The sequence below is a fragment of the Geotrypetes seraphini genome, chromosome 9 (genome assembly GCF_902459505.1).
Source record: "Geotrypetes seraphini chromosome 9, aGeoSer1.1, whole genome shotgun sequence".
Lineage (NCBI taxonomy): Eukaryota > Metazoa > Chordata > Amphibia > Gymnophiona > Dermophiidae > Geotrypetes > Geotrypetes seraphini.
Genome location: NC_047092.1, coordinates 139,044,349 through 139,070,425, shown reverse-complemented (window position 1 = coordinate 139,070,425; position 26,077 = coordinate 139,044,349). Strand labels below are relative to the sequence as shown.

At 41.8% G+C, this 26,077-nt stretch overlaps 1 protein-coding gene across 3 annotated transcripts in view; it reads right to left on the bottom strand.

Moving 5' to 3' along the window:
* The window catches only part of CLSTN2 (calsyntenin 2), a 1,243,607-nt gene that overhangs the window by 211,820 nt on the left and 1,005,710 nt on the right, over positions 1-26,077 (bottom strand). For 2 of the 3 annotated variants that reach the window (XM_033958407.1, XM_033958409.1), the window contains 5 exons: positions 20,802-20,972; positions 19,163-19,308; positions 15,943-16,045; positions 5,297-5,481; positions 515-1,013 (listed from right to left, as the gene is read on the bottom strand). In XM_033958407.1, the coding sequence (XP_033814298.1) occupies positions 801-1,013; positions 5,297-5,481; positions 15,943-16,045; positions 19,163-19,308; positions 20,802-20,972 (818 nt within the window). In that variant the 3' untranslated portion in view covers positions 515-800. Of the gene's footprint in view, positions 1-514; positions 1,014-5,296; positions 5,482-15,942; positions 16,046-19,162; positions 19,309-20,801; positions 20,973-26,077 lie in introns of those variants that run through there. The other variant, XM_033958408.1, reaches the window with a different exon arrangement.

Sequence of the window (26,077 nt, the reverse complement as noted above, 5' to 3'; positions counted from 1 at the left end):
TATTATTATTGACACATTTCAATCTTGTGCTACTTCAAGTTTGCATGTTGACCAGGCAAAAGAAAGAGAGAGAGAAAGAAAGAAAGAGAGAGAGAGAGAGAGAGAGAGAGAGAGAAAAAAGCAAAGATTCATCATTTCCAAAATCACAGCTACTTATCAGAATATATTATAGAAATGTGCGACAGCCCTCATTTTCAAGATATGGACATCACTGAGACCATGTACAGCATCCATTTATACCTGGACACGTTTGTGTACACGTTCATACAGAGGCATGAAAGTTCTACACAATCCTTAAGAAAATAACTTTCAAGAAGGGGAAGAAAATGATGAAAGGCATAATATAACCTTTCTAAATACAATTATTCTGGCTTGAAGAATTTGTATCCATAAGGGAAGCCAATGTGAAATATTATTTGCAGCTAGATAAAGAAAAAGCTGTTCCAAATAAGCTAAAATCTCTCCAGTATGAAAAAGTAGCATTAGCAAATGCCTCTGAATTGATTGACAGGACTTGTTAGGTGTATGTTTTTGGGTGTATGGTTTTTTTTTTGTTTTTTTTTTTTGGAGGGGGGGAGAATGGGGCAGACAGTACAGTATAAAACAAAAACTGATGACTCAGATTTCTGATTACTGTCGACTGTAAGACCAAGCAGAAGAAGAAAGGGAACAACTATATCAAATCAAGCTGAGTTAGGATAAAATGCAAATCCTGTCATTTAATTCATAGTCTTTTACTAACTTGACTCAGAAATACATAGTATCGATGCTTACAAAAGGAAGAAAAACTCAAGGGGATTTCAATATGGGAGTGTTGTATTATCCCATTCCAGCTGCTGTTGTCTGGGTATGCTATGCTGGATGCGTAAATTTCCAGTCTCTTCCTCTTCTTCCTCTTCACTTTCATCTGATTCCGCACTACTAGTATCATCTTCTTCTTCTTCCTCTTCTTCCTCTTCTACTTCCTCCTCTTCCTCACTTTCCACTTCTCCTTGTTGAGGGATTTCATATTTCTATAATATTCAGAACAAAATTAAGAAAATGTAATAAAACAGCTACAGACTATACAAAACACGGCTTTACGATTGATTTTTTTTCTCTCTGAACAAATAAGACCATACAGTATATCATCAGTTTATCTCAAAGTATATTGGCTTCCTGTTCAAGCATGAATTTTATTAAAATTTTATTATTACATAAAGTTCTATATGGATCTTCACCTATTTACCTGAGTGTTAGTCTTGTTCAGACAGAATTGGTCAGTTCGAAGAGAATTAAGAACTTTTTTTCACTTAGCCCCAATTAAGGGAACAAAGAAATTGAAGTTGTTAGAAGGATTATTGGCATTTCAAGCAGCAAAATTGGATACAGAAATTATTTAAAGTACTTTTCAAAATCCCAGATTACAGAGTTTTTTGGAGGAAATAAAAACAATATTATTTCGAAAATATGTTAACTTGTGTTAAACCGAGGGTTATTTAACCGTAATGTTTATTATTTGTAACTCCTGGAAATATCCAGTCTTATCTTTACTGTAATCCACTTAGAACTACAAGACCAAGGCAGAATAGATGTCAATAAATGTAGTGTTCAATCTCTAGGAACATGTTGTTTTTGCTAATCCTATGATTAATGAGGCATAAGTTTATGAAAAACTGAAAAAATGGCCAAAGCGTAGGGAAAAGGCAAAGAGAACAGAAAATATTCTACTAGTTCTTGCATGTTTCTACTTTATAGTGCCTTTTGACATACCTTTCACACTCTTGATGGGTCTATGTCATTATTCCTCTCTGTACCTCAACAGCTGCTGAAGCATGGCTTATATTGTATACAAGGATTCCACAACCCACAGTTCCAAGTTATCATGCTTTCATTTTCCATGCATTATATATATAATGGTTCTTCAACTAATAATGGGGAACATATTCTAGGCCAGTGGTTCTTAAACCATATGCAAATCTGCCTCATACATATTTATAAATTCTATTGTATTCTATTTAAAATACAATTTGGATAAACTAAACTAAACTAAACCTTAAGCTTATATACCGCATCTTCTCTATAAATATAGAGCTTGACATGGTTTACAAAAATTAAAAGGGAAGTACAGTGGAAGTTGGTGGTAGGGGGAAGTGGAAATTTACATTTTTGAAAATGGCCAAGTTTTCAGGTGTCTACGGAATAGTTGGAAAGTGCCCAGATTGCGCAGCTGGGCAGGGAAATTATTCCAGAGCTCTGTAGTTTTGAAGTGAAGAGATTTCCCTAGTTTTCCAATGTAGGTAATGCATTTTAGTGAGGGGAAAGATAATTTGAGCTTTTGGATAGATCTGGTGATGTCAAGTCTCGCAGCATTCCAAGATAGAAGAATTAAAGGGGGAAGAATATCACATCTCATTAAATTTTCAAATAACACATCTTTGAACCTAAAAAACAGTGATACTTTTCAGTATCCAGTCATTAGGAACATTAGATACAATAGAACTTTTAACTCCACATGGGCAGATCAAGCAGCAAAACTGTGGAAAGCATTACCAACTAATATTAAGCAGCAATCTAATTTTAAAAGTTTCATAAAAGACCTAAACACCTATCTATTTCAAGAATTTGTTACTAATAATTCCTAAATATTGTAATTCTTGTTTTTAATTTGTATCACCATAATTACTTATGTAAACCGCTGTGAACTTCATGGAGGTATTGGCAGTATACAAATAACGACTGTATTGCATTGTATTGTATTATTAGAGGTATCTTGAAAACCCAATTGGCTGGGGGTTTAAGAACAACTGTTCTAGGATATTTTTATGCATTTCTCTCTAATTCTAGAAACTTGCACACACAGTTTTACATGTGAAGGGGCATAACCAAAAATGTGCCTAAGTCTGAGGTTGGACGGTTTGGGTGCTGGGGGAAGTACAGGATATCAGGGGCATGGTCAGGATGCGAAGGGGGATGTCGGGATGTGAGGGGGAAGATACAGAATATCAGGAGGATGTCGGGTTGCGAGGGGGAATATGGGGGATATCAGGGGGAGGGGTGAAGAGCTCCGCAGCTCAGCTGATCCTGGAAAGGCGAATCCCCATCAGCTGAGCTGCCAGAAATCCACGAAACCAGCTCTGTTGATGGGGATTTCGCTGATCAGCTGATGGGAAGCCTATGGGTTTAGGCTTTTTTCACTCTTTGGGTGGTGGGAGGGGGTCTTTACCACTGGGGGAGTAAGGGGGAGAGGTCATGCCTTAAATCCCCCAGTGGTCTTCTTGTCAGTTTGGGCACCTTTATGGAACTTAGGTGCAACTGAAACAGGTCTAACTGCTGGCGTCTAAGTTCATAAGAACATAAGAATAGCCTTACTGGGTCAGTAAGGATATCCTCTAGGAAAGTTTTGATTATGGCTGGGGTATGTCTAGATTGAAGCTCACCCGATTCCCGTCCATAACACACCTTCTAACACGCCCCTTTGCTCTCTGGATGCACAGAAGCTTAGATGTGCTGCGGCATGTCCAGAAAGTTGGTTTTGATTATCGGCTCTTGGACGTCCCTGTAATTTTGATGTCCAAGTGCCAACTTAGGCTGGTTTTTGGATGTTTTAAACTTTTGGTTATGAGCTCCATAGTATGTAAAGTTCTATGTGCAAATTATACAATAGTATCTGTTCCACATGCAATTTAATACAATACACAATTGTCTCAGGATTCTATATATTGTGACTAAAGTTGTGAGCACAAATCTGTGCCAGGGAGGAAGCTGTGACTTGTTTTGTGGGTGGCAGAGGTAGAGAGTGACATGGGGAAAAATTGTCCCTATCCATGCGAGCTCGGTCCCCATCCCCGCCCTGTTCCCCTAAGCTTGGTATCCCATCCCCACCCTGTCCCCGCGAGCTTGGTCCCCGTCTCTGCCCTGTCCCTGCATACCATCTGATCCCATCTGCACAAGTCTCAAATAGTTATGATTTTATATTTAACTTTTTATTAAAGTACAAAAAGAAACAATATTCTGTACAGTCATTTTATAAACAGAAATAATACAGAGCAAGGCTCAACAAAACCCCTTTCTCCCCTTCCCTTCACAATTATCCCCTCCACTATTGAGAAAACTGAAAAAGCCAAATTACTACAGAATGCTACACAGAAAAATCATGCTAACAGAATACTGCAGTCACACATGACATGAATAGTGTTAGGGGAGTGCAACTAGGCCAGAGAGAGCCTTAAGCCAGCTGGAAGCTAATGGTACAGCCTGGGCTTTGTGGTCCCCAGTTATGTCTAATACCAGTTCTAGCAGGATACATAATTAAAACTATAGGCCTGCTCTGGGACCTTCTTCCGACTTCCTCCTTCCGATTTAACTTCCAGCAAAACCAGAAGTTACATTGGAAGGAGGGACTCAGCTGGAAGAAAGTCCCAAAGCTTCTCCCCTGATGCAACTTCCTGTTTCAGCCTGGGTTGCTCACAGCTGAGAAGAAGCTTCGGGCAGTCGCGTGCAACTTGTGAGCATGGCTGCCGCATCCGGGCCCTTCTGAGAGAGAAAACTTTGATTCTGAAAAGTGCCCACGAAGGTGAGGGGAGGGGAAGAGATGCCCAGACTGTGGGGCCCCCCTGGAGCTGCCCTATTTGCCATCCCCTAACACCAGCCCTGCTAGGCACTTGTGACCTGGATTGGCTAATATAGAAACAGGATACTGGTTGGTCTGACCTAGTATGGCTATGCCTAGGTTTTTATGCTACTAGGTGGGGAGGGGAGGCACTCTGCCCTCTACGTTGCAGTACCAGATTCTTGAAGAGATTGCTTGGAAGTATTGGGCTTCACCTTGGCAGCTTGATATTATCCTGGACACTGGACTAATGCTGGTTGGGTGGTTGCTCACAAGCAGTATTATTCATGTACCATGATAATCCCATGGTAAATTAAGGTCTGGTAAAAGCCTGTCTTTTACTGCACCTTGATAATTTCCCCCCCTATGTCTCTGACATGCACTGCTAATGTCTGATTCTACTAAGTGACTCCTTGTAGGCTAGTCAGCACCTAGTGTTAAAAACCAAAGAAAGGTACATTAGGACTTAGCAGCTCTTAAAATTCCAGACCAAGAACACAATATCACTTACACTTATCCTTCCTAATAATACCTTTTAAACCAGGTAATTGTAGTTTGATAGCAATGCTTTCTGTGAACCGAAGGGATTACAATAGTGCTGCAAATTGTGAATTCTTTTATAGAAAAAAAAAAAAATCACTGTTTGATGAGATTAAAAAAAGATGATTTTATAAATTATCTAGTGTGGCATGATTGCTATGTTACCTCCATGGGGTTGACTGTAATGGTCAGAGCTGAGTCATCCCAATCCATTTCATTTTCCTTGATTTCTTCATTCTCCTGTGTTGTGTGCTTATATGTTGCTCGGATTCTGAAGATTCCCAACACAATGATGATGATGAGTATACTAATACAGATGACAATGACAACAGTAGCTGCGCCTGGGGCAACTGGAACAAAAGTAAAAGTAGATGTAATGAATAATTTTCATTTCTGTAAACACAAAGGATCATTGTTACTATGGGTGCAGGAATTAGCAAATGCTGTTAAGGCACACCCATGTTATCAGTTAATGCAGCACCTTGATACATAGGGAGTATTTCTTATCAAAAACAAGTGTGCATTTTTTGAATCACATTCACCTAAGGGTTGATAGCAAGTAAAATGGTTTATACTGGCGAAGTGATGAGTCTGCTCTCCCTTCCCCAATGTCACCCGACCTGTTTTGGCTTGGCTACTAACCAGATGTTTGAGTGGCACTATCTGGTTAAGTGCTGCTGAAGAGGGCCAGTTAAGCCTCAATAGGTAATTTAACAGCCAGAAGTCTCTCCTGGTCATTTGTTTCAAGCCCTATATTTATAAAATAGGGTCTAAGTGCAGCGATATACATAAATGCAAAGCAGTGCCAATTAATGCCAGCCATCACCAATTAAAAGCAATTACTGGTTCGCAAAGTCAACTAACACCTAATTTAAAAATTACCCCCCCCCCTTTTTTTTTTATTACTAAGCCACGGAAGAGGCTTCTACTGCTGCCCGGAACACTAAATACTCCAAAGCTCTTAGAATTCCTATGAGCATTTAGCATTTAGTAAAAGAGGGTCTAAGTTAGGCAGTCACCGAAGCGCAAAATCTATATATACCGCATATCAACAAGGGATCCAAGAGGAAAAAGAGCAAGGAACCGGCGTGGCTCAATGTAGCGGTGAAGGAAGCGATCAGAGACAAGAAGACTTCGTTTAATGAATGGAAAAGGTCGACAACGGATGAAAATTGGAAAAAGCATAAACAACATCAAAGCAGGTGCCATCAGGTGGTAAGAGGGGCCAAAAGAGACTACAATGAAAAAATAGCCAAGGAGGCATAAAAATTCAAGCCGTTTTTTCGATATATTAAGGGGAAACGACCCGTGAAGGAAGTGATGGGGCCGTTGGATGACCATGAAATAAAGGAAGTGCTAAAGGAGGACAAAGCCATTGCCAACAAACTAAACTCATTTTTTGTGTCTGTATTTACCGAAGAGGATATACGCAACATACCAGAAGCCGACAGGCTATATGCAGGAAACGAAGACGGGAAACTGACAGTGTTGATGGTCAGTCTAATAGAGGTATGCAGGCAGATTGATAGGTTTAAAATTGATAAATCCCCATGACCGGATGGCATCCATCCGAGGGTAATCAAGGAACTGAAAGGGGCTATAGCTGAACTGCTCCAACTAATAGCCAATCCGTTGATCAAATCAGGAAGGATTCCGGAAGACTGGAAAGTAGCGAATGTTACGCCGATCTTCAAGAAAGGTTCGAGGGGAGAACCGGGAAACTACAGACCGGTGAATCTGACCTCGGTACCTGGAAAGATAGTAGAGGCGCTGATAAAGGACTATATCATTGATCACCTAGACTGACACAATCTGATGAGGACCAGCCAGCACGGCTTCAGCAAAGAAAGATCTTGCTTGACGAACTTGCTGCACTTCTTTGAGGGAGTAAACAGGCAGATAGACAAGGGTGACCTGGTCGACATTATATATCTGGATTTTCAGAAGGCATTCGACAAGGGCCCGCATGAACGACTACTTTGAAAAATTGCAAGCCATGGAATTGAGTGTGAAATACTCAAGTAGATTAAAAACTGGTTGGTGGATAGGAAACAGAGAGTGGGGGTAAATAGACAATACTCGGACTGGAAGAGAATCACGAGTGGAGTGCCTCATGGTTCGGTGCTTGGACCTGTGCTCTTCAACATATTGATAAACGACCTGTAAATTGGTACGACAAGTGAGGTGATTAAATTTGCAGATGATACAAAGTTATCCAGAGTAGTGAGGATGCAGAAGGATTGCGAAGACCTGCAATGTGACATAAACACGCTCGAGAAATGGGCCGCGACATGGCAAATGAGGTTTAATTTGGATAAGTGTAAGGTGATGCACGTTGGTAACAAAAATTTTATACATGAATACAGGATGTCTGGTGCAGTACTTGGAGAGACCCCTCCCCCCCCCCAGGAAAGAGACTTGGGAGTGCTGGCTGACAAGTCAATGAAGCCGTCTGCACAATGCACGACGGCGGCGAATAAGTCGAACAGAATGCTAGGAATGATTAAGAAGGGGATCACAAACAGATCTGAAAAGGTTATCATGCCACTGTACCAGGCCATGGTACACCCCCACCTGGAATACTCCATCCAGCACTGGTCGCCGTACATGAAGAAGGACACGGTACTATTCAAAAGGGTCCAGAGAAGAGTGACTAAAATGGTTAAGGGACTGGAGGAGTTGCCGTACAGTGAGACATTAGAGAAACTGGGCCTCTTCTCCCTTGAAAAGAGGAAACTGAGAGGGGACATGATCAACACATTCAAGATTATGAAGGGAATAGACAGTAGATAAAGACAGGTTGTTCACCCTCTCCAAGGTAGAGAGAACGAGAGGGCACTCTCTAAAGTTAAAATGGGATAGAATCCATATAAACGTAAGTTCTTCTTCACCCAGAGAGTGGTAGAAAACTGGAACGCTCTTCCGGAGGCTGTTCTAGGGGAAAACACCCTCCAGGGATTCAAGACAGTTAGACAAGTTCCTGCTAGACCAGAACATACGCAGGTAAGGATAGACTCAGGGCACTGGTCTTTGATCTAAGGGCCTCTGCGTGAGCGGACTGCTGGGCATGATGGACCACTGGTCTGACCCAGCAGCAGCAATTTTTATGTTCTTATGTAACTGGCATTATTCTAGAACGTGCGACACAATTTTGTGCGATAGTTGTGAAATTGTGCATGCATGTTTATAGAATAAACAGGTAAAGGGGACATTTTATAACAGGATTCCTATGTAAGAAGCCCTAAAAGGTGCCTATTTTAATCACACAGGCACCTATTCACATAATTGCCATTATAGAATTGGTGCTTAGCATCCAAATATTTAGCACCTAACTTTAGGATTCCTTTCTTGAATTTACAGAACAAGGCAGGGGATGGGTTTAGACTGAGTCTTGTGCTGAGCATGCAGTAAGAATATAAGAACATAAGAAGTTGCCTCTGCTGGGTCAGACCAGGGGTCCATCGTGCCCAGCAGTCCGCTCCCATGGCGGCCCATCAGGTCCATGACCTGTAAGTGATCCTTTGTCTAAAACCTTTCAATCCCCATTTTTCTTCTATCTATACCCTTCCATAATCCTATCTCTACCTCTATCTATATCCTTCAATCCCCTTATCCTTCAGGAACTTGACCAATCCCTCTTTGAATTCCCTTAATGTACTCTGACCTATCACATCCTCCGGAAGCGCATTCAAGGTGTCTACCACCCTCTGAGTGAAGAAAAATTTCCTAGCATTGGTTCTAAACCTGTCCCCTTTCAATTTCTCAGAGTGCCCTCTTGTTCTTGTAGTTCCCAATAGGCTGAAGAACCTGTCCCTTTCCACCTTCTCTATGCCCTTCATGATCTTGTAAGTCTCTATCATGTCTCCTCTGAGTCTCCACTTCTCCAGGGTGAAAAGCCCCAGCCTTTCTAGCCTTTCTGCATATGATAGGTTTTCCATACCTTTTATCAATTTTGTCGCTCTTCTCTGAACCCTCTCAAGTATCTCCATGTCCTTCTTTAGGTACGGCGACCAATATTGGACACAGTATTCCAGAAGCGGGCGCACCATCGCGCGATACAGCGGCATGATGACTTCCTTCGTTCTGGCTGTAATACCCTTCTTAATTATACCCAACATTCTGTTTGCTTTCTTTGAGGCTGCTGCGCATTGTGCTGTTGACTTCATTGTTGTGTCCACCAGCACACCCAAGTCCTTCTACGATACCATGTTTTGTTCCTACTATTTGGGTTTCTGACAGGTACTTGGGACATGGATTGGCAACTATTGGAAACAGGATACTGGGCTAGATGAACCATTGGTCTGACCCAGAATGGCTATTCTTGTGTTAACTGTTAATGTAAAAGAAATGGGACAGGAGTGTGTGGTCCACACTACCAGGAGTGTGTGGTCCACACTATCCCCCAACCCCCCACCTTACCTCAGCAACACGTGCACTCCGGAAAGAGTACGCACTCCTTGCCAATACTATAAACATGGCATACAGTAATAACCACTCCCTTTACTATTTCCACTGATCCTACATCAGTAAGCTTTTTAAATCTCCATAGTTGTAACATTTATTTAGAAAGAAATCCAATCTTAATGCACATTAAATGCTGCTTGGAACAATATTTACAAATATAAACAACTGCAGCGCCTTCTAGGCTTCAGTGCTACTCTGTCCTGAAGCAACAGCAAGCCTGCCATTGGTCATAGTAGCTGGTGGAAAGAAAATCTCCCCATGACAGAGCACACTTTTAACCAAGTGCACTGAAGACATTTCCTTGGAGAATGTGGGCCCCAGCAGACACTTGGTATAAAGTGACACTTTCACCAATTTTCTATTTGTAAATGAATGAACATTAAAGCTCGGATTCTGTATAGGATGCCCGTCTCAGAAGCTGACGGGTGTCCTATACAGAATCAGGCCTAAGGCCGACTAAAATAAACCAAATTCTGTAATCGACGTCCATGTTAAATATGCTGATTACAGAACCAGGTTATTGTAGACGTGGCTGCTAAACTTATCATGGCAAGGGATCTCCCTGCCGCGATAAGTATAGCGGCCGCCAGTCCTCCCCCCTCCCCGAACAAATGAGGCAGGAGAGTGCCCAATCCCTCCTGCTGGAAGACCCCACCATGTGAAGGCCCTCCCTCCCGCTAATACCCTCCCACCCCTGGATCTCCCTTACTAACCATAAAAGTTGGCTGGCCGGGTTTTCCTACCGTCTGGCCAGTAGGCCCGCGTCTGTCGAAATGAGGCGATCCTGCACCAGGGAGGGGCCTGAGGCTTGATTGGCCCATGTGCCGAAGGCCCTGCCCATAGAAGGGTCATGCCTTAAATCCTGCTCATAGGCTATTCCTGTGGTGGTTTAATGGCCCATGTGCCTAAGGCCCCGCACATAGGAGGGTTATGCCTTAAACCCTCCAGTGGTCTTGTAAGTTTGGGCACCTTTGTGGAACTTAGATGCAACTAAAACAGGTCTAACTCCCTGTGTCTAAGTTCTGTCTAGGACAGTCCTGGGAAAGCTTCAGGTAGCCCTGCATCTAGGTCTAAGCCCGCCTGATGCCCACCCATAACCAGTGTTCCCTCTAAGCGGGCGGGTGTTGTGAGCAAACTTTTTTCACCGTGAGCCAAAAATATCGGGTGCCAGCAAGTTATGAGCCAACTCGCCCGATTCTCCTCTCGCCGCCCTGCCATCTGCCGTACGCCTCTTCCGATCGTGCGCTGTGACGAGAAACGTGTGCGCTGCGATGTAATATTTTGTGCGCCAGCGCACGCCAGCGCAGCTTAGCGGGAACACTGGTTCAAATGGTTTTATTTATTTCCCCAAATTTATTTTTGTTATACGCATTGAAAATATTTGATATTGCGTTTAAATCAAAATCTCAATAAACTTGAAACGAGTGCCCGTGAGATTGTGGGAGGGTTAAATACTCAAAACTTAGAAGTTTTTGCTACGCCAGCTTTCTGGTATCTTTACATACAGTGGCGTACCTAGCATATGTAACATCCGGGGCCCATCATTTTTTGGCACCCCCCCCCCATCTGTAAGAAAAACATGATTTTTAGTAACAAACCACATGTCACACATGAGTACCTAGGAAAAGGCAGCATCTTACATATTGCAGTGAGCAGTACATCAATACACCCATTGTAAAACTAAACAAGCCAGACCAGCACAGATCAATCCTACACCGTCAATCCTAACAGAAAACCATGTCTTTCGAACACACAGAACACAGAAAACACCTTCGCCTAGTAAGGAATATGTAATCACAAACTAACCCCTCCCTCTTTTACAAAACTGTAGTGTGGATTTTAGCTACGGAGGTAACAGCTCTGATGCTCATAAAATTCTGAGCATTAGAGCTGCTACCACCAAGGCTGGTGCTAAAAACGCTTCACAGTTTTGTAAAAGGGGGGATAAAATAAAAATACATAGACAAAGGTTAAATTGAACCAGCAAGAAGCTGGACTCTGCATACAATGCTTCACAGAAACAGTGACACATGTCTCCTAAAGCAATAAATAAATAGAAATTTTTTTCTACCTTTGTCTTCTGTGGTTTCTCCTTTCCTCATCTTCTTGTAACTCTCTTCCTTCCATCCACTGTCTGCCGTCTCTCTTCCCCTATATGGCATCTTCTCTTCTTCTATGCCCCTTCCAGAAACTGTATGCCTCCCCCTTCCATCTCTCCTTTCACCCCATTGGTCTGGCATCTCTCTCCTCGCCTTCCCTCTCCCACACCTCTCCTCATAGTCTGGTATCTCCCCTTCCCTGATTCTCTGGCATCTCTCTCCTTTCCTTTTCTTCCATCTTTCGCTCCCCCTCCATGCTCTCACATCTCCCCCTTCCTTTTCCCTTAGACTGGCATACCTTCCTCCTACGCTCCAAGCCCTGGCATCTCCTTTAATTCCCTCCCTCATCTTCCTTCTCCCTCCAGCTGGGTACCGCAACACTCTTCCCTGCAGCTCTGCACTTCCCCACAATTGCCATGCTTCGGTTCCTCTTCTTCCTTCCTTCCTCCCCCCCCCCCCCCCGCGGGACCCTGCGGCACCATCAACTCTTACTCCCTCTAATGTCGGCCCTGCAGCTCCAGACTTCCTCGCACCTTCTCCCCTCCCCCTTTGGATCGCTATTATTTTAAATGTTATAGCCGCGGAGCTGTATCCATCAGTGGAGATGTCTAACCTCGGCCTGCCCCGGAACTCTTACTGCAGCAGACGCCCGTCTAGGCAGGAACAGGAAGTCACTGTTGCAGTAAGAGTTCCGGGGCAGGCCGAGGTTAGACATCTCCACTGATGGATACAGCTCCGCGGCTATAACATTTAAAATAATAGCGATCCAAAGGGGGAGGGGAGAAGGTGCGAGGAAGTCTGGAGCTGCAGGGCCGACATTAGAGGGAGTAAGAGTAGATGGTGCCGCAGGGTCCCGCGGGGGGGGGGGGGGAGAGGAAGGAAGGAAGAAGAGGAACCGAAGCATGGCAATTGTGGGGAAGTGCAATCCCCCCAATGCGTCCCCTTACCTTACCGACGCGTGTGTGCGCTGTGAAGAGAAACTTTGCGCTGCGATGTAATATTTTGTGCGCGAGCGCAGGCCAGCGCAGCTTAGCGGGAACACTGCATAACATACCTCCCAAAATGCTCCTTTGAGGTCTGGACGTTCAGCAGCTTAGAAGTGTGCTGAATGTCCAGAAAGTTGGTTTTGATTATCGGCACTTGAACATAATGGCTATTAGGACGTCCAAGTGCCAACTTAGGTGGGTTTAAGATGTTTCAAAATTTTGATTATGAGCCTCATAATCATTTAGTACTCCCTCCATTAAACTCTGCAACATAGCTGGAGCATTAGTTAAACCAAATGGCATTCGCATCCACTGGAATAAGCCCAAGGATGTTGTTACTGCTGTCTTCTGTTTATCCTTTTCGTGCATAGCCACCTGGAAATATCTTGACGTGAGAGCCAGAGAGAAAAATACAATTGTTTGACTCAGCACGTCTAATGACTCGTCTATTCACAGAAGTGGGTAGGCATCCTTTATGGAGATACTATTCGATTTTTGATAATCTACACAAAATTGGATAGAGCCATCTTTTTTCTTTATGATTACTGTTGGTGAAGCCCATGGATTCATAATTGGTTCTGGAATGCCTTGAGTTACTAAGTCTTGCACATGACATTTAAACTCCTCATATACATGAGGTGATACCCTTCTGTATGCTTGTTTGACTGGAGGATTATCTGCTGTGTTAATGACATGTTGTATTTGGTTTGTATTTGGAATGCACCCTGGTACTTTAATAACAATTTCCTAAGACTGCTCAGAAGTCAGCTTGGTCTAGTCTACCTTTATGGCTAAGTTTTGAATAAATTGTTCTGCTTCATCTTCTGTTAATTCAATAGCTTGTCTCCTTTGCACCGACATAACATCTCCCTGAAGCTGATATTGCAGAGGTGAGGCAGGTATTATCTTCCGGGGTCAATATACTTCAGTTACTCTTAAGTGAGAGTATTGGGAGGCCCACTCATAGAAACATAAAAACACTCTGCACTCCCTCTTCACTGCCACTATTCTTTTTTCATCTCCCTCTCCCTCTTCCCAAGTGCAACCCTTTTTATATGTGATAGATAAACAACATTCTGGATTTTGGTAGGATCGTGGGTTTTTAGAAGTGGTTATTTGATGCTTAAGTTTACTAGGAATCATTTCATATGGTACATCTATTAGATTTGGGAACCTGAAAATGGTGGACTAAATTTCGGACTGTGTTCTGCATACTGAAGAGTTGTGATGCAGTAATCTTTCTCTTCTTTATGATGCTCATGCTTCTTCTCCAGTGCAGCAGACCTTGGACAGATTTTCCCTCAGACTTCCACCTCAAGACCCCGGAAGTGCCTTGTGATGAAGGACGCCGAAAGAGCGGCATTGCTGTTGGGGCCAGATATTTCATTCTCTCCTCTGTGAAGCATACCTCCACTGTGTCCAGTGTTTATTCGTGGTGGAGTTGGTGCTTCCTTGACGCTGTTAACTGCAGGAGAGAAAACTCTAGGCAGTGGAGCGAAACCTGATGTGTGGAATGCCGAACAAGGAGCCAAAGGATCTTCATTGGATTCTCCTAGCTCTGAGGTAGTAACTCTAGAGGGCCATTCAGAAGTTAGATGGAACATTAATAAAATCTGCCCAGGAAATATCTTTAATAGTGACTAAAGCTGATCTTTTCACTCAGTAACTGGAAAATTTAAAACAAAAAAGGAAATTGTGAAACTTAAGGGCAATGTCACAACTAATTAAAGATAATATGACTTTATACCAGAAAATGGAAAACATTGAAAATTTTCAAAGAAGACTCAATCTTTGGGTTTTGAACTTCCCTAAAGCAGTGGGCGTATCTCCCTTAGATCCACCATTTTGTCTGTCAGCGCTCCATCTCTTTGGAAAAATATTCCGGTCCACTTACGTGAAGAATCAACTCTTCACCATTTTAAGACAAATTTTAAAACACTTCTTTTTCTTGATGCTTTTGAGACCTAAATGCTACATAGTTTTATTCCCTCCCTTATTGTTCTTTCCCTATATGTTCTCTCTTTTACTTGATAAATTGTAGTTCTACCCTTCTTTCCCTTTTTTTGGTTCCTGTTTGTTTTTAAATGTTTTTAACAATGATTGTTTTAACAGATGTATAGTTTTAACGGATGTATAGTTACCCCATACATGTTTTTAACGTAATGTTCACCGCCTAGAAGACCAATTGGGCGGTTTATAAAATTCTTAAATAAACTTGAAACTTCAAAAAATACCTTACAGAAGTATTGAAATTTCCCCTTCATTAATTCCACCTTTAAACAAGATACATTTTTTACCAGATTCATCTAAACCCCAGGCTGAAGAGGTCCAGGCCCAGGAGAGAGAAGGCATTTCCCAGGATATATCAGCTACTTTGGAGGACTCATTGTCAGAAGTATCCACTCGAGCAACACTCTTATTATCCTTTATTTTCAAACAAGATTTAAATTCAGTGATGAGATTGTTTTTCCGTAATTCTCATCTTCCATTTTGTGGTCAAAAAATCTGGATTTACCCGAACGTTACCAAAGCAACACAGGATAGAAGAAAGAAATTCTTGGCACTGAGAGAGAAAATCGGGCATACCCTTGTAAATGTATAATAAAATAACTGAGAGTAAAATATGTTTCTTTCATGCAGGACATTTGAGGGCCTTCATAGATATTAAGAAGATATCCAGTGGTGTTGATCCAGCTCAAAAATGTATGATTAATGAATGATATGTGGTTTATTTTCAGTTTAATGCCTTTTCTTTAATTGTTTTTCCTTTTTACTGATCTCCTTTTATTTCTTTGCTTCTCACCCCTTAATTTTTGCCTTCAATTGGTGGTCTAAGGAAGAGTAAGGATTTTTCTTCTTTTGTTTGTTCTCTTAATTGGGGATATATGTTTATTATTGCTCTCTGTTTTTCTTGAACAAGTTGTAAATGAATGTATAAATTTTCAAAAATATAAATAAAGAAGATATATATAAAAATATTTGGGAACCTAATATCCCAGGATATGTATGGGGGGAGGGGAATGACAACATTCTGAGTATTTGTTAATGGATATGCTATTAATCAGCATTTAATAACAGCATCATGTCCATTAAGAATAGGTATAACATTGTATATCATCTTATCCAATATGCTACTGCTTGATGGTTACACTGTTATTGTATGTGTATTGCTATAAGACTTATTCTGACATATTTGTAAACAGTATTCACTTAAATGTATTTTGCACTTAATGTCATCTTATGAGAAATATTAATATCCAACCTGAGAGTTTAGAAACTGGTTCATGTACAGAATGCAGATATTGTTGCTGAACAGCCATATGATTTATATGTTCCATGAAATTAGAGCTATGTAGAATATTCACCTAGAAAAGGTAAAGAAAAGATGTCTGATTATCATACATTAATTTTATAGACATAGCATGTTACAAGTGACACATGAGATGATCTTCATAAGAACATAAGAATTGCCCAGCAGTCCGCTCACGTGGTGGCCCTTAGGTCAAAGACCAGTGCCCTATTTGAGTCTTGCCTTACCTCCGTATGTTCTGGTCCAGCAGGAACTTATCTAACCTTTTCTTGAATCCCTGGAGGGTGTTTCCCCTATAACAGCCTCTGGAAGAGCGTTCCAGATTTCTACCACTCTCTGGGTGAAGAAGAACTTCCATACATTTGTACGGAATCTATCCCCTTTAACTTTTGCATATGCCCTCTCGTTCTCTTTACCTTGGAGAGGGTGATCAATCTCTCTTTCTCTACTAAGTCAATTCCCTTCAATATCTTAAATGTTTCTATTATGTCCCCTCTCAGTCTCCTCTTTTCAAGGGAGAAGAGGCCCAGTTTCTCTAGCCTCTCATTGTATGGCAACTCCTCCAGTCCCTTAACCAGAGCTGAGAAACAATAAAAAGAGTATTATAAATAAACTGGCTTTTCTTCAACATTCTAATCTCATAGGTGGTAAGTGGGATAGTGCCAGATCACTTTTACAAATCCTTCAAAAATTCCTCGGGAATAATTTATTTTCCACTTACTATACAATTTTTTTCAGCACTTTGAGTTCTATTTATCAAGCTGTGTTACAATAATAATGGGTGTTAAAGAGCAATCAATGCATGTTAAAAGCCATATAATGCATATTACTCCTACTATTAATTATTTCTATAGCGCTACCAGACATATGCAGTGCTGCACAGAGTCACAAAGAAGAAGACAGTCCCTGCTTGAAAGAGCTTATAATCTAAACAGACAAGTCCTTTTTCATGGACTTTAGGTGAAATTTCGGGTGTAGAAAGGTAGATATGGGAGCCATCAGCACATAGGTGATACTGGAAGCCATGGTAGAAGATCAGGGCACCGAGGAAAGAGGTGTAGAGAGAGAAGAGAAGAGGTCTTAAGACAGAACCTTGGGGTATGCCAACCGTTAGTGGATAGCAGTAGAAGAGGACCCACCATCACATAAATTAAACATGAATTGGGAGAGGTAGGAGGCAAAACAGATGGGGACAGATTTACAAAATCCAAGCAAGGAGAGCTTATCAAGGAGTACGCTGTGATTAACAGTATCAAAGGCAGCAGACAGGTCAAGAAAGATGAGGGTCTTAGATCTGACCATGAACAAGTCACTGCAGACTTTAGTGAGGGCAGTCTCTGTGGAGTGTTGGAGGTGAAAGCCAGATTGTAGAGGATCGAGAATCTGTCAAGTTGAAAGGAAGTCCAAGCAGCGACAGAGAATAGCACACTCAAGTAGCTTGGATAGAAATGAAGAAGGGAGACAGGGCGATAGTTGGAAGGGCAAGTGGAGTCCAACGACGGTTTTTTGAGAAGTGGCTTAACCACCGCATGTTTGAAGGCAGCAAGGAAAGTTGCAGTGGAAATGGATAGATTGATAATATGGCAGATGGGAGGGATAACAGTATGTGAGATGAGGTCAAGTAGAGGGGTGGGAAGAGGGTCTAAGGGGCATGTAGTAGGCTTGGCTGAAGACAGATATTAATTGTACCTGATGTATATTGCTTCACCATAATAGATGCAAGGTTTGTATGTTAAAAATAATGAGCTGTGTCATACGCAAATATATACAGAACAACTCATTATTAAGCAAAATAAATAAACAAACACAGCTTTTCTTCCTGGGAGCATCAAGTCATTAAATCATGATCCAAAATTCCCAGAAAGCAACCCAAAAAGACCCATGTTTAGTAAAACTCACACTTATATATCTGTTCAGAATGTAATCCTCCTACTAGCTATCACATTTCCAATCCCCTGATCCATATGTCACACAGCTTGGGGAAGTAGAAAAGCTATGGGCAAAACTGAAAAGAGGTTTTTAGGGGCAACAAACTTTTTTTGTTAGAGAAGTAAAAAAAAAGTAAGAGAACAAGAAAGCATCCTCTCCCACAGAAGAATCCCCCGGCAGGAGGAATGCTCAATTCCTCCTGCCAGAAACCCCTCCCGAAATACCTCCCTACCCAATCACAAAAGGTAGGAAGGATGCCTACTCCCTCCTGCCAGAACACCCCCAAAACACCCTCCATCCTGTAACTGACTGACTCCCAACCCCCCCCACTCAACCACCCAGTGATCCCCCTAAAGGGGAGATCACCCCCCAACTCCCCCGTACCTTGTAAACAGAAGGTCCGGCCGGAGGAAGGCATAAACCCTCTGGTCTGCAGGCCTGCCAATGAAAAATGGTGGGCCATCCCTTTCCCAGTGCATTCTGGGATGCACCGGGGAGGAGCCTAAGGTCCTGATTGGCTCAGATGCTTAAGGCCCCTGTCATAGGTGTTAAACACCTGGGCCAACCGGAGTCTTAGGCTTCCTTCCCATTGCATTCTGGGATGCACTTGGAGAGGCCTAAGATTCTGATTGGATAGATACCTATAGCTTCTCCCAAGAGGGTTTCAGGTATCTGGCCAATCAGAGTCTTTGGCCTCTTCCAGGCGAAACCATGCCTAGCCTTGGGTGAGCTTAAGCATCCCTAGGTGCCTCCCTACACCCATGACAGACGACTATAGTGTAGATGGCCTGCCTTGTGTTGAGGGTTTTTTTTTTTTTTTTTTAGAAAACATGCATCCTGATTGGCCTACTGCCGCCTACAATCTGGAAGCCGTTTATAGAATATACCCCAAAATATATGCATGCACTCTACATTAATGTAGAAAGCTTGAAAATTTTCCTCCAAAATCACCCTGATCAAGAAGACGCCAAGTACAATAGGAATAGAAGAGAAAGAAGAGTTGAGGTACCATTTTCCACTTACTAGCAGTAGTATAATATACATTTCTAGGATAAAATGAAAGGGTTAGCTCTTAGGGTAGACAGAAATCCCACTGGTGTCTTTGCTTATAATTCAACTGCAGCATTTTGTTATTTTGAGGAAGAGCAGGCAACAGAGCTTTGAGAGGAAAATTCCATCCCACCACCATTCCTCTTTTAATTTGCCATAATTTGAAAGATAAATATATCTGTACAGTACTGACCTCCAAATTAAACTCATTGCTAGTGTACTGCCCATTTAGTTCTGAACACTTGATCCTAAACTTTCTTTCAGAGCTAGAAGTAGTATGCCAATTGCGGTATCGAACCTGGCGAAGGACTTGCTCGTAGTTTCTCATTGAATCTACACCTGGATCAAGAGATTAATGAGAGCACATTACAGCATGGATTAGTAAATATTGATATTGTAATGTACTACCCAATTTGCACAAAATACATGGGATAAACAGTTTGACAGTACACACTAGAATCCTGTTACACTGAGATTCCCTTGCTGCAATCAACTCAGCGGCAACGCGATTTTCTAAGCAGCGCCTGTAACATGGGTGCCAGTTAAAGAGTCGTGGTGGTTAGGTGGCTTAGGACGATTCGGTATAGGCTGCCTGTGTGCGATTCTCAAAAGCTTAGGCGGCTTCTGAGACCGGGCGCCCTGTACAGAATCCAGGCCAAAGTGTCCACACCCAGATTTAGCACAGGTCTTTAAGAACTTTGAAAAAATTTTAACAGCCTTCTTGATCAGTCCCTGTGGCAGACAGTGTGTCACGGATCATCTGCAATGGTTTGAGTTTGGCAATTGTTTGTGGCTTTGGGTGGAACTTGTGATAGCTCCCCAACATTGCTCCTCCAACATGATGGTCAAGGGCACTGGCTCCTTGCACAAAGGTCTACATCACTGTGATGTCAAAAATAGTTAGCTGGTACCCAACTTATTTTTCAAATAATGGTAATTTTACAATACAGGAGTACAAAAAAAGGGGTGATGTCCACCACAAAGTGAAATCCAAAACCAAAAAAGTGGAAATATATAAAATAGAGTAAGGATGATCCAAGAAAATTGTTTAATTGAAATTTTTTTTATATAATTCTTTATTCATTTTATAACTTACATCAAGTACATCAACATTGGTATTAACATTTTAACATAGATATATCACTTGAAATTCTACAATTAATCTTATCAAATTAAATTTATCCCCTTCCCTCCCATCCTTTTATATTTCATGAAAACATTTTCCAATAATAAATACTCCCCTCCCCCTGCCCAATTTCCATATAAAAGAACATAAAAACATCCAACTAGAACTTATAGTATTTTATGTAATTCCACTTTTTTGGTTTTAATTTTACAATGCAAACATTTTCAGTGTGTGAAATCGCAGGATAATCATGCTACAAAGTCTATAGCTTCATTGTGTATAAAGACAATCTCATTCCACTCTGCACATAAACATAGATTGTAATAAATATAGCTGTAAAACTTCATGTTGAAATTCCAAGCAATTGCTGAGAAAACAGCAAAAAAATAAAAAATAAAAAAAAACTCTAGGGGGTTACTTTTTTTTTTTTTTGCGTCACCCTGAATATCATCATAGAAACATGAAGGCAGATAGAGGCCAATTGGCCCATCCAGTCTGCCCATCCACAGCATCCATTATTTCCTCCTCTCCCTTGCCTAATTTATTGAGTCCTCTTATACATCATCAATAGAAATAATTGGCTTTCATTTTAACTCAACTCTATGTTAATGTTACATAACATCTGGAATGCAAACTTTGATTGCTATTTCCTAAAAAAAACAAAACAAAAACAAAACCTTAAGTGTGTGATCAGAAGCAAACATACCATAAATGGAATATCCTGTTGTAGAATTTGTTGCATCTAGATGCTTTCCAAGAAGTTCATTGCGATCCAGCTCTAAGCATTCCCATGTAGGGTCCAGTTCATCTCCAGTCACCAAAATATCACAGAAATCCAAATTATGAAGCATTTCTTCTACTACTACAGGTTTATGAACTATAAAGATACAAAATGTTGTATGTAAGTAAATAAGTAGCAAAACTGGTAATAAGATGATGGGTTTCTTATTTTATGCATATTAATACAGGTGCAGATTCAATACCTGATTTTACTTTACAATATCCTATAATATCCCAAAAATTGTCTGACATTTCTTAATAAAAATGGGAATGGGCCTTACAATGAAAAAAAAAAAAAAGGTACCACAACAACAAAACAAAGAACCCACTGACATTTTTTTTTCACATACACTGAAGACAAAAAAGGACTGCATTTAGAGACTGCATCAACAGCCTCGATGACTGAGTTACTATGTAGCCAGTCTACATAGTAACTTAGTAGATGACGGCAGATAAAGACCCGAATTGTCCATCCAATCTGCCCAACCTGATTCAATTTAAATTTTTTTTACATTTTTTCTTCTTAGCTATTTTTGGGCAAGAATCCAAAGTTCTACCCAGTACTGTGCTTGGGTTCCAACTGCCGAAATCTCCGTTAAAACCTACTCCATCCCATCTAAACCCTCCCAGCCACTGAAGCCCTCTTCAGCCCATCCTCCCCAAATGGCCATAAACAGACACAGACTGTGCAAGTCTGCCCAGTACTGGCCTTAGTTCAATATTTAATATTATTTTCTGATTCTAGATCCTCTGTGTTCATCCCACGCTTCTTTGAACTCGGTCACCATTTTCCTCTCCACCACCTCTCTCGGGAGCACATTCCAGGCATCCACCACCCTCTCTGTAAAGTAGAATTTCCTAACATTGCTCTTGAATTTACTACCCCTCAACCTCAAATTATGTCCTTTGGTTTTACCATTTTCCTTTCTCTGGAAAAGATTTTGTTCTATTTTAATACTCTTCAAGTATTTGAACGTCTGAATCATATTTCCCCTGTCCCTCCTTTCTTCTAGGGCAGTGGTTCCCAACCCTGTCCTGGAGAACCACCAGGCCAATCGGGTTTTCAGGCTAGCCCTAATGAATATGAATGAGAGAGATTTGCATATAATGGAAGTGACAGGCATGCAAATCTGCTCCATGCATATTCATTAAGGCTAGCCTGAAAACCCGATTGGCCTGATAGTCCTCCAGGATAGGGTTGGGAACCACTGCTCTAGGGTATATATATTCAGGGCTTTCAGTCTCTCCTCATAAGTCTTCTGGCACAAGCCTCCTATCATTTTCGTCGCCCTCCTCTGGACCACTTCAAGTCTTCATACATCTTTCGCCAGATACTATCTCCAAAACTGAACACAATACTCCAAGTGTGGCCTTACCAATGACCTGTACAGGGGCATCAACACCTTCTTCCTTCTACTGGCTATGACTCTCTTTATACAATCCAGCATCCTGATGGCAGCAGCCACTGCCTTGTCACACTGTTTTTTCGCCTTTAGATCTTCAGACACTATCACCCCAAGGTCCCTCTCCCCGTCCGTGCATATCAGCTTCTCACCTCCCAGCATATACAGTTCCTTCTGATTATTAATCCCCAAATGCATTACTCTGCATTTCCTTGCATTGAATTTTAGTTGCAAGGTATTAGACCATTCCTTTAACTTTTGCAGATCCTTTTTCATATTTTCCACTCCCTCTTCGGTGTCTACTCAGTTACAAATCTTGGTATCATCTGCAAAAAGGCACACTTTTCCTTCTAACTCTTCAGCAATGTCACTCACAAACATATTGAACAGGATCGGCCCCAGCATTGAACCCTGAGGGACTCCACTACTTACCTTTCCTTCCTTCGAGCGACTTCCATTAACCACCACCCTCTGACGTCTGTCCGACAGCCAGTTTCTAACCCAGTTCACCACTTTGGGTCCTAACTTCAGCCCTTAAAGTTTGTTCAACAGCATCCTATGAGGCTTTGCTGAAATCTAAGGGGCTCATAATCGAAAGAGAAATACGTCCAAAAACCGGCCTAAGTCGGCACTTGGACGAACATTTCTCAAAAACGTCCAAGCGCCGATAATAAAACTGGGTGTTGGGCGTATTTCTAAACGACCTAGGCCTTCAAAGTGCCGCTCAACGTCCAAAGCTAAATGGGGCGTTTCGGGAGGCGTGTCAAGAGTGGGAGTTGTGCGGGACGTGGGCCGGCTTAGACTTGTCGTACAGCATGTATAACTGAAAGTTTAACAACAGAGCCTAGACGGAACTTGGACGTTATGACTTAGACCATGGTCTAAGTCACAAAAACCCACCTAAACTCACCAGATAAGCACTGAAAACACATAACACAGACCCCCACACACTACCCCAGTGATCACCAAACTCCCCCCCTCATAAAAATGTTATTCACAACTTAAAATTTCAGCCTCCAGACCATCATCACCTGGCCACCTGGCATAGGAAAGCCCAGAGGCAGCTTAAGTCGTCTTGAGGGTGGGTTAGGGACCCATAGAGAGGAGGACCCATGCCCATAAGCCCCTGTAATCACTGCTTTGATACTGAAACATGTGCACTGCCCTATACACCCCCAAACCCTTTTTTACTGGCATATAAGTGGCTCCTGCAGCCATAAGGGCTATTGGGGTGGTAGATAAGTGGGTCTAGGAGATTCTGGAGGTGGTTTGGGGGGCTCACCATCACCTATAAGGGAGCTGTAGTGAGAAGAAGCCATGGCACCCTTTTTGTGATGTTCACAGCAGTGCCCTGTAAGGAACCCCACTATTTAGGTGGCATGTCTGGGTGTGCAGTCCATCACTTTGCAGACCCCTCCCACGTACAACAGGGCTTGTTCTAGGCGTTTTGGACTAGGACGAAAGGTTGGACAGAAATGTGGTATAAAGATAGACGATTTAGTGGCTTGGACGATCAGATCGGCAGGACGTATAATTAGACGATTTTCAAAAGTAAAAATAAGTTGGACGTATCTTTCGAAAATGTGTCTTAGGCTCTTTTTAACTTTGGACGACTTGCGAGATGGACGTAAACGGACTTAGATGTCCCCTTTGATTATGCCCCTCTAAGTAAATTACATCTAGCATATGTCCTCGATCCAGCTCTCTGGTCACCCAATCAAAAAATTCAATCAGGTTCATTTGGCACGATTTACCTTTTGTAAAGCCATGTTGCCTCGGATCCTGTAACCCATTAGATTCAAGGAAGTACACTATCCTTTCTTTCAGCAACACTTCCATTATTTTTCCAACAACTGAAGTGAGGCTCACTGGCCTGTAGTTTCCTGCTTCATCCCTGTGACCACTTTTATGAATAGGGACCACATCCGCTCTCCTCCAATCCCCAGGAATCACTCCCGTCTCCAGAGATTTGTTGAACAAATCTTTAATAGGACTCGCCAGAACCTCTCTGTGCTCCCTTAGTATCCTGGGATGGATCCCGTCTGGTCCCATCGCTTTGTCCACCTTCAGTTTTTCAAGTTGCTCATAAACACCCTCCTCCGTGAACGGCGCAGAATCTACTCCATTTTCTCGTGTAACTTTGCCAGACAATCTCGGTCCTTCTTCAGGATTTTCTTCTGTGAACACAGAACAGAAGTATTTGTTTAGCACATTTGCTTTCTCCTCATTACTCTCCACATATTTGTTCCCAGCATCTTTTAGCCTAGCAATTCCATTTTTTATCTTCCTCCTTTCACTAATATATCTGAAAAAATTTTTATCTCCCTTTTTTACATTTTTAGCCATTTGTTCTTCCGCCTGTGCCTTCGCCAAACGTATCTCTCTCTTGGCTTCTTTCAGTTTCACCCTGTAGTCCTTTCTGCTCTCCTCTTCTTGGGTTTTTTTATATTTCATGAACGCCAACTCTTTCGCCTTTATTTTCTCAGCCACTAGGTTGGAGAACCATATCGGCTTCCTTTTTCTCTTGTTTTTATTGATTTTCTTCACATAAAGGTCCGTAGCCATTTTTATCGCTCCTTTCAGCTTAGACCACTGTCTTTCCACTTCTCTTATGTCCTCCCATCCTAACAGCTCTTTCTTCAGGTACTTTCCCATTGCATTAAAGTCTGTACGTTTGAAATCTAGGACTTTAAGTATCGTGCGGCCGCTCTCCACTTTAGCCGTTATATCAAACCGTTTGATGATCGCTACTTCCCAGGTGAGCACCCACTCGAACATCAGAGATACTCTCTCCATTTGTGAGGACCAGATCCAATATCGCTTTTTCCCTTGTGGGTTCCGTCTCCATTTGTCTGAGCAGAGCCTCTTGAAAGGCATCCACAATCTCCCTACTTCTTTCCGATTCCGCAGACGGAACATTCCAGTCTGCATCGGGAAGGTTGAAATCTCCCAACAGCAGCACCTCCTCTTTCCTTCCAAACTTTTGGATATCCACAATCAAATCCTTATTAATTTGCTGCGATTGAGTCGGAGGTCTGTAGACTACACCCAAGTAGATAGAAGTTCCATCTTCTCTTTTCAGAGCGGTCCATATCGCTTCTTCCTCTCCCCAGGTCCCTTGCATTTCGGTCGCTTGGATATTGATATTTACATAGAGAACTACTCCTCCACCTTTTTGTCCATCTCTGTCCTTCCTAAAAAGATTATATCCTGGTATGTTTGCATCCCATCCATGTCACTGAACCATGTCTCTGTGATAGCAACAATATCTAGATCTGCCTCTAATATCAGGGCTTGCAGATCATAAACTTTGTTGCTTAGACTGCGAGCATTTGTGGTCATCACTTTCCAGCTATTTTTCAGCGGTAATCTCCTTTTTCGTATAGATTTTTGTTTTGTTTCACTTTCCGTTGCAATGCTAAGAAATGAGTTGCTGATATTGTTTATGTTGCAATTTTTACTACTATCACATCTTTTCTTTTGCCGGGGGTGGTCTCTGTAATTGTCCTTCATACATACACCACCCACATATTCTAGGTGAAAGCTTGATTGGTGCTTGTTTCTAAATTTGCATTTGTCAGCATATATTTGGTTCCTATGAACGCTTGAAAGTGTCTAAAAATAAAAGTTCTTTTTGCATATGCAATTTGTGCAAAAAACATAAAAAGAAGCAAAAGAAAATTGCAAAAAATCTGTTTTATATAAACACCAACTTTTTTTTTTCCATGCACATCCCTATGTGCTACTGCTTACAAGTTTCAAAGGCGCTAATTTCACATCTTCGTGCCCATAACCATCC